The sequence below is a fragment of the Nicotiana tabacum genome, chromosome 3, assembly GCF_000715075.1.
Source record: "Nicotiana tabacum cultivar K326 chromosome 3, ASM71507v2, whole genome shotgun sequence".
Classification (NCBI taxonomy): Eukaryota; Viridiplantae; Streptophyta; class Magnoliopsida; order Solanales; family Solanaceae; genus Nicotiana; species Nicotiana tabacum.
This window is the reverse complement of record NC_134082.1, coordinates 116,248,246-116,255,898: the sequence shown is the minus strand read 5'-3', so window position 1 is coordinate 116,255,898 and position 7,653 is coordinate 116,248,246. Positions and strand designations below refer to the sequence as shown.

The following is a 7,653-nucleotide window of genomic DNA, read 5'->3' as shown; positions in this document are numbered from 1 at the left end:
AATTAGAATTCAAATTCTTTCCCTTTCATATTTGATATTGATTAGCTCACCAATCAATACGTAATGGAACTCGCTTCGCTTTTCTGATTGATAGATAAAATAATAGAATTAGGAAATCCTCTATTTACTGAATAATAACCTTTTTGTTGACAAAAGAATAAACATCATTTCTATTCCAAGGTGGGGAGTTTCAACTGATCACCACGCCTATATTGTAAATATGCAGTTACGAATAATCCAGCCAAAGTAATAGGAATTAGACCTAACACGATTCCAAATAGAAAAACTTCAATCATTTTTATTTGTTTGAAAGGAGAAAAAAAGAGGTAATATCGATACCTAAATATTAATCCGAATTGACATGAATCTCAATGACAATGAACAAGAATTGACAATTGGTAACGTAAGTAAATATAGAATACGCGTAATCCCATAGAAGGATTTCTTTTTATGAATTGTTCATTTTAAATATTCAGTTTAACTAAGTCGTATCTTGCTCAGATCAATAAATAGAGCCGAGGTTATAAAGAAAGATTGATTCTTTGGGATCCTTCCTTTCTTCAAACGGAACGAAAAGAGATAGAATCAGGCCGATTCCCGAAACGCCTTTTTGGATATTCCTCAATGTCCCGGCTATTCACGGAACGTGAGAAACAGATGATTAATCATCTGTTGCCGGAAGAAATCGAAGAATTTCTAGAGAATCTTACAAGATCCGTTCGTTCTTTTTTCTCTGATAGATGGTCAGAACTTCATCTGGGTTCGAATCCTACTGAGAGGTCCACTAGGGATCAGAAATTGTTGAAGAAACAACAAGATATTTCTTTTGTCCCTTCCCGGCGATCGGAAAATAAAAAAATGGTTAATATATTCAAGATAATTACGTATTTACAAAATACCGTCTCAATTTATCCTATTCCATCAGAGTAAATGATTTTGCATACACTGCTAAGTTCGTATATACTATGCTCCATGGACCTTGAGAAACCGTAAATGTCCAAGTATACACACCAATACATGAACGTTGAGATCTAACTTTATGGATTTTGATAATTCGTATGTCTATCAGAGAGAAAGAGAGAATACTATGTGTGTGGGAGTGTGAACAGAAGGTGGATGATGAATCGCACGATGATATATAAGATTCCGAACTAATTAAGTAAGACAATGAGAAAAAATTTGATTCACTCTTCGGGCATTCAAATTGCCCTATTATTTTAATCTCTTAATAAAAGACTACTAGTATAGCTTTTTCCCATCTTACTTTTTAGAAAAAAGCCGCTAATCATTCCCATCCCCATGTCTCTCCTTCTCCAGCTATTACAGTCTCCTTATTCTTTAATTTAATATAATTACCGTCACTCTCTCTCCCCTTGATCTTCTATCTATCTCTATATATATAAACAGATGTGATAGTAATTACTTAATATTTTCAGAGAGAAGCTTCAGCGACTGCCACTAAACCTTTAAAAATGGGTAGAGCTCCTTGCTGTGACAAAGCCAACGTGAAGAGAGGACCATGGTCACCTGAAGAAGATGCCAAGCTCAAGTCCTATATCCAGCAACATGGCACTGGTGGTAACTGGATCACTCTTCCCCAGAAAGTTGGTTAGTAATCCTTGCACTCCTATAGCATGCCCAAATTCCTGTATGAGATAATTTGAGCTCAAAACTTTATTTTATTTATTACACATTTAATTTTGGGATCGGGAAAAGGAAAGGGAGATAAGGGACAGTGATATTTGAACAGTCACTTAAAAATTCCTATCTTTAAAGTTAATATTTCATCTTGTTTTTATGGCTTAACTAATTAGGTCTCAAGAGATGCGGGAAGAGTTGTCGGCTTAGATGGCTGAATTATCTCCGGCCAAACATCAAGCACGGGGAGTTTACTGAGGAGGAAGACAACATAATATGTAGTCTCTATCTAAGTATTGGCAGCAGGTAAATAATAAGTCAATATGCATCATTCAATTCAGTTTCTAGGGTTACGCTCAAGGCTATTCTATTTATTCTCCGATCCTTTTTGTTACTACTTCTCTTTGGTAATTTAATTAAGAGTCTTGTTACTCATTAACATGTTAAACTTTTTCAATATCATAGGTGGTCAATTATAGCTGCTCAATTACCTGGGCGAACGGATAATGATATCAAGAATTACTGGAATACAAAGCTGAAGAAAAAACTACTAGGCAAACAGCGGAAGGATCATCGGCCTCGGACAGGATACCTTCATAATAATAAGCTAGATATGATGAAGGAAAACGAAAATTTCTTTGCTAGTACTCCAGATATCATGAATGCATATTATTCTTGGCCTCCACAACCACTATTATTCTCTACACTAATTGCTCCACAAAATGACCTGGCAGAAAGCAGTGCAAACTTTCAGTATTCTCCTGATCAGGTTTATTTCTCTCAAGATCAACTGTGTCAAAGCTCAACAAATCAGCTAATTCCCTCTTCAGCATCTATGAATCCTCTTAATATCAATACTTGTGATTCTTCAGTGATAAGCAGCTATTACTCCAGCAATATTAATGGAGTTATCAACAGTTTTCAAGAGTATAATAATTACGTTCCCGTCGGCCTGAATGACGTGCTTAACAGCACTACTAGTCATTCTCAACAAATAGATAAAAGTGCATTGGAAATGGTCAATAGTAGCACTATTAGCACTACATCACCAGATATTAGTACAAGCTGGGAAGAATTGAGCCCTCTAATTGTTTACCCTCCATCAGTATGCAATTCTGAAACTCAGCAAGAAATATCACCCTATTATGTATTTGAAGAGTCAAGGTACCTGGGGTTGTTGAAACAATAATTATAATCTTAGCCATATATGTAACTGTAAACATATGAATTTTGAAATTTGCGTTTACAGTAACTTTTTCTAGTTTCAGTCGAATTTTCAGTGTGCGTTTTCACTGAACCTTAGAGATATGTTTGGTTTCCACTATCACTTTCATCTTGGTTACTACAGTATAAAATTCTTTGTATTTTCTCGATGTGCTCATATTTTTTGTTATACGTGCTATGGTTTTCATAGATTGCTTTTGTACCATCTCGTGTGGTTGTTGTGAGTATGGAATCCTAGAGATAGAGACCTGCAGTGCTAGTTTACATGTATGTACTTATATATCACATAGTCCTTTTCAATACTTGAGTTTTTGGGATCGATATATACGGATTGATATTTGATAAATTAATAAGCTGACATATAGTTCAATTTACTCAATGTCCATTGAGTTTGAAGTGTGAGATTTGAGAACGACAAAAGCATTTCAGAAGTTCTCCCTTGGAAAAAGGCAAATGGGGATCAAAGTTGGAAAGGTACTTTGAAATTTTGGCCACAACTTGATTGGCTTTAGTATGTAGGGTATCGATAAATGGCAGTTTCTTCTTAGTATTATCTTGAGTTCAATTAATACAAATGACAAAGAGCCGAGGATGAGCTTATAATAAGGTTCGTGTCATGTTGTTCCAGCAAGAACAGAAAGACTGAGATGTCGGATATTGATTCTTCAGTTTTGAAATATGTAAAATTAAATGTGTTAGCAACCCTCAACGAAACGATCGCTTTCCAATATTTCAATGTCACCGTATCACAAGTGGTGTCTTTCAATATGAACAATATTGTACTACTTGTTTGTCCTCTCTTAGAAACTGCAATATTCTAGGTAACGAGGTTTTGTTGGGCCTCCAAAGCCACACACTTAAGTTGGCCTATTCTTTATTTATTTGGTAAATAGACAGGAGTAGTCAAATGTAATAGCTTAGTTCAATACATTCTGCTAGTTTTGTAAATATTATGGACCGGGTCTAAGTGAAGTATAAATAGTAAAAGGCCCAACTGTATTGGGTTGGCCGACCATTTTCCATCTCTCACTGCCTCGTTTGTATCTTTCTCTCTGATAAGAAGGATCTAGAATCCCTAATCTCCATTGACGATCCTTTTGATTGAGCTGATGTTTTCTGTATTAACATGGTATCAGAGCGGGAGACGGTCAGTCCTTACTCTCCTCTATAGAGCGATGTTACCCTCACCTGATTTCGTCCAGTTTTCGATGTCGTCAGAGTTTGGTGGTTTCCGTTGATTTCTCGACTGGAAGTTACTTTTTTGGTTGGATTTTTTCATTGCTGTCATCGGAGAAGCTGTATTAGCGTGAAGTTTCCATTTTTTTGATTGAATTTTGGCTACTCGAAGGTTCCAGATTTTGTCAAATTAGGGCTTGCTCGGTGAACTCATCAGAGTTTTGCTCGTCTTCCAGGCCTTACTTCTTCGGGTTGCGAAGAAGGCTGGTATTCTCTTTTCTTATCTGATTGCTTGCTTTGTGGTGTTTGGTGTTATCGTTTGTGACTTGTTGTCATGAGTTGTCGATTGATACTTCCTAATTGCTATCATGACTGGTTCTAGTACACCTTCTGCATATACTCCTGAGCCTTCATCCCCCTTGTATCTCCAATCTTCTGATGTTCCTGGAGTATCACTTGTTCCTGTACCTTTCTCGGGGAATGGTTTTGGGGGATGGAAGCGTAGCATGATAGTTTCTCTGTCCGCTAGGAATAAGATAGCTTTTATTGATGGTTCATGTCCCAAACCTACTACGATTTCTCCTGATTATAAGCAATGGGATCGTTGTAACAACATGGTTATATCATGGATAACTAGCACTTTGTCTTTAGAAATAGCTGAAAGTGTTTAATACTCTGAGACAGCTGAAAGCATTTGGAAACAATTAAATAATAGATATGGAACTGTGAATGGGACCAAAGTATTTGAATTAAAAAGGGAATTAGCATCTACTTATCAAGGATCCCTTGATATTGCTTCATATTTCACCAAACTTAAAAGAATATGGGATGAGTTGGGGGTAATGTGCAGTAGTCATGCAAATACTTGCACATGTGCTGCTAAAGAAAGTCTTCAGAAGGAGAAAGATGAGGATAAAGTTCATCAGTTCCTCATGGGACTGAATGAGGTATATGTGGGTGTCAGAAGCAATTTGATAATGATGCAACCTTTGCCATCTCTTGACAATGTCTATAACATCCTCCTGCAAGATGAAAAACAAAGAGAAGTCAATCCTGCCACGCAATTTACTACTGAATCAGCATCTTGCAATGTCAATCCTCCCAATAACAAACCTTTTCAACCACAAATTAATGTTCAGGGATATCAGAGATAATTTAATCAGAGAGTCAATTTTGACCAATCCAAGTCTAACCTCTTTTATAAGTATTGTAAGAAATCAGGACTATTCCATTGATAAGTGTTTCAAGCTTCATGGGTTCCCTCCAAATTTCAAGTTCACTAAAGGCAAGAAAGTAGCTGCCAATGTGGTTATGGATTCTGATTTTTCTACTTCTGAATGTTCTTCTCCCAACCAAGCCCTTATTCCTGCTGCTGGTTCTAATGAACATGGTTCTAGGGTACCTGGTTTGACAAAGCAGTAGTATTCTCAACTGATTTCACTGCTACAACAATCTCATATCTCTGATTCTGGATCTCAACTCAACATTATGAGCTCTGCCAATTTTGCTGGTACTTTGTTGCCTAAGAATGTAGTATATAGTTTTAATTCTACTCTACTTAGTCAATCTGATTCTTTAACTTGGATAGTTGATTCCGGTGCATCAGATCACATGACCTCTAACAAAGATTACCTTATTAATATCACACATTTACCTATTCCTTTCCTTGTTTCCCTACCAAATGGGTACAAAGTTAAAGTCACTTGTACAGGTTCCTTTGCCTTAACTGATTCCATTATTCTTACAAATGTTCTCTATCTACCTTCTTTTAAACACAATCTTATTTCTGTACATAAACTCACAGACTAGTTTGATTGCATAGTTCAGTTTACCAGACTTTCTTGTCTCATACAGGGCTCTTCTCTGAAGAAGCCTCTGGATCTTGGTAAACTGGATTGTGGGTTATACAAGTTTGTATGGGAAAAACCTTCTCAGCATCAAGATACTCTGTCAAATTCTTGCAGCTTACCATCTGTTTGTGATCTTGTTCCTGTTTCTTCTATTGTAAATACTGCTTCTTCTGCCTGTAATAAAGCTGCTATGAATAAAATGATGGATATTGTTTGGCATAGTAGACTTGCTCATGTTCCTTTTATTAGAATGAAAAGTATTTCTAAAGTATGTTCTGATATTTCTTCCACACAGTCTTTTACATGTCATGTTTGTCCAATGGCTAGGCAAACTAGATTGCCTTTCCCTGATAGCTCAATTCATAGCTCTAAGCCTTTCCAACTTGTCCATGTTGACACTTGGGGACCATATCACACACCTACTTATTCAGGTTCTAAATACTTTCTTACTATTGTTGATGATTTCACTAGAAGCACTTGGACTCACTTAATGGGCTCCAAGAGTAATATTTTCCTCTTCTTAAGGCCTTTGTTGCACTTGTAAAGACACAATTTCATATGACTATTCAGTGTATAAGGTCTGACAATGCTTTAAAGTTAGGAGCTAGTCATGCTGCTATTTCCTTCTTTTCTGAACATGATATAATTTATCAAACAAGCTGCCCTCACACACCTCAACAAAATGGTGTGGTTGAGAGGAAGCATAGAACTCTTCTTGAAGCTTCTAGAGCCTTACTTTTTCAGTCCCAAGTTCCCATTAGATTCTGGGGAGACTGTCTCCTCACAACCACCTATATTATAAATAGACTTCCCTCTAGCTTGCTTCAAAATAAATCTCCTTATGAGTTGCTATTTGACAAAAAGCCCAATTATTCTCACTTAAGGACTTTTGGTTGTCGTTGTTTTGCCACTGTTCCAATTCCTCAATGAGATAAACTGAAACCTAGATCTAATCTTTGTATATTCCTTGGCTATCTCTTTGCAAAGAAAGGCTATAAGTTGTATAATTTGCAATCCAAGCAGTGTTTCATATCTAGAGATGTGGTTTTCCATGAGCAGCATTTTCCTTTTTCTTCAGATTTCTCCTTTCCTATTGTTTCTGAGTCCCATTTGTCACCTGCTCATTTACTTTCTTTTTCCCATGATTGTCTTATGCCATCTTCTTCCACTAATGTTCCCCCAACACAACATCACATCTTGCTTCTCCTTTCACATATGGTTATTCATCTCTTACTTCTCCCAACACCTTTTCTCCTCCTGACATAGATGCTGCAGTTTCTCCTTCAGTTGTTGTCCCTGATTCTACCCCTGCTTCTCCTTCTTTCAATCCTGATGCTGCTACTTCTGCACCATCCTCTATTCCTCATAGAAAATTTGATAGACCTCATAATCCCCCTTCTTACTTAAATGATATCTACAAGCTGCCCAATTCCCTTTCTTGCTCCTCTTCTAAGCTAGTAGAATTTGAACCATATACATATTCCCAAGCAGCTTCTATTCCAGCTTGGCAAGATGCCATGAGGAAAGAGTTTGAGACTTTGGAAGCAAATCACACTTGATATATTGTTGAGCTTCCTCCGGGCAAGAAGCCTATTGGTTGCAAATGAGTCTATAAGATCAAATACAAAGCTAATGGTGAGATTGAAAGATACAATGCTAGGCTTGTCATTAGGGGGGACACACAGGTTGAGGGGGTGGGTTTCAATGAGACTTTCTCTCCTGTTGTGAAAATGTCCATTGTTAAGTACTTGATTGTTGTTGCTGT

The 7,653-nt window shown here is 36.9% G+C and overlaps 2 protein-coding genes across 2 annotated transcripts; both read left to right on the top strand.

The window, feature by feature from the left end:
* Positions 1–1,261: 1,261 nt before the first annotated feature.
* On the top strand, positions 1,262–3,185 carry LOC107779404 (uncharacterized). The gene is made up of 3 exons (XM_016599840.2): positions 1,262–1,608; positions 1,815–1,944; positions 2,104–3,185. The coding sequence occupies exons 1-3, from the start codon at positions 1,473–1,475 to the stop codon at positions 2,825–2,827; spliced, it is 990 nt and encodes a 329-aa protein (XP_016455326.1). The 5' UTR covers positions 1,262–1,472; the 3' UTR covers positions 2,828–3,185.
* A 1,221-nt stretch (positions 3,186–4,406) lies between these two features.
* LOC142177088 (uncharacterized) lies at positions 4,407–7,447 on the top strand. Its single transcript, XM_075245552.1, has 5 exons — positions 4,407–4,641; positions 4,723–5,171; positions 5,260–5,436; positions 5,893–6,391; positions 7,155–7,447. The coding sequence occupies exons 1-5, from the start codon at positions 4,407–4,409 to the stop codon at positions 7,445–7,447; spliced, it is 1,653 nt and encodes a 550-aa protein (XP_075101653.1).
* The last annotated feature ends 206 nt before the right edge of the window (positions 7,448–7,653 follow it).

Excerpts from the sequence above, each read along its gene's own strand:
- LOC107779404 (XM_016599840.2), top strand. The coding sequence starts at position 1,473 with ATGGGTAGAGCTCCTTGCTGTGACAAAGCCAACGTGAAGAGAGGACCA. Across the intron at positions 1,609-1,814 it reads CACTCTTCCCCAGAAAGTTG|GTCTCAAGAGATGCGGGAAG; the intron begins GTTAGTAATCCT and ends TTAACTAATTAG. Across the intron at positions 1,945-2,103 it reads TATCTAAGTATTGGCAGCAG|GTGGTCAATTATAGCTGCTC; the intron begins GTAAATAATAAG and ends TCAATATCATAG.
- LOC142177088 (XM_075245552.1), top strand. The coding sequence starts at position 4,407 with ATGACTGGTTCTAGTACACCTTCTGCATATACTCCTGAGCCTTCATCC. Across the intron at positions 5,172-5,259 it reads CTTTTCAACCACAAATTAAT|GACTATTCCATTGATAAGTG; the intron begins GTTCAGGGATAT and ends GTAAGAAATCAG. Across the intron at positions 6,392-7,154 it reads TCACTTAATGGGCTCCAAGA|ATGCTGCAGTTTCTCCTTCA; the intron begins GTAATATTTTCC and ends CTCCTGACATAG.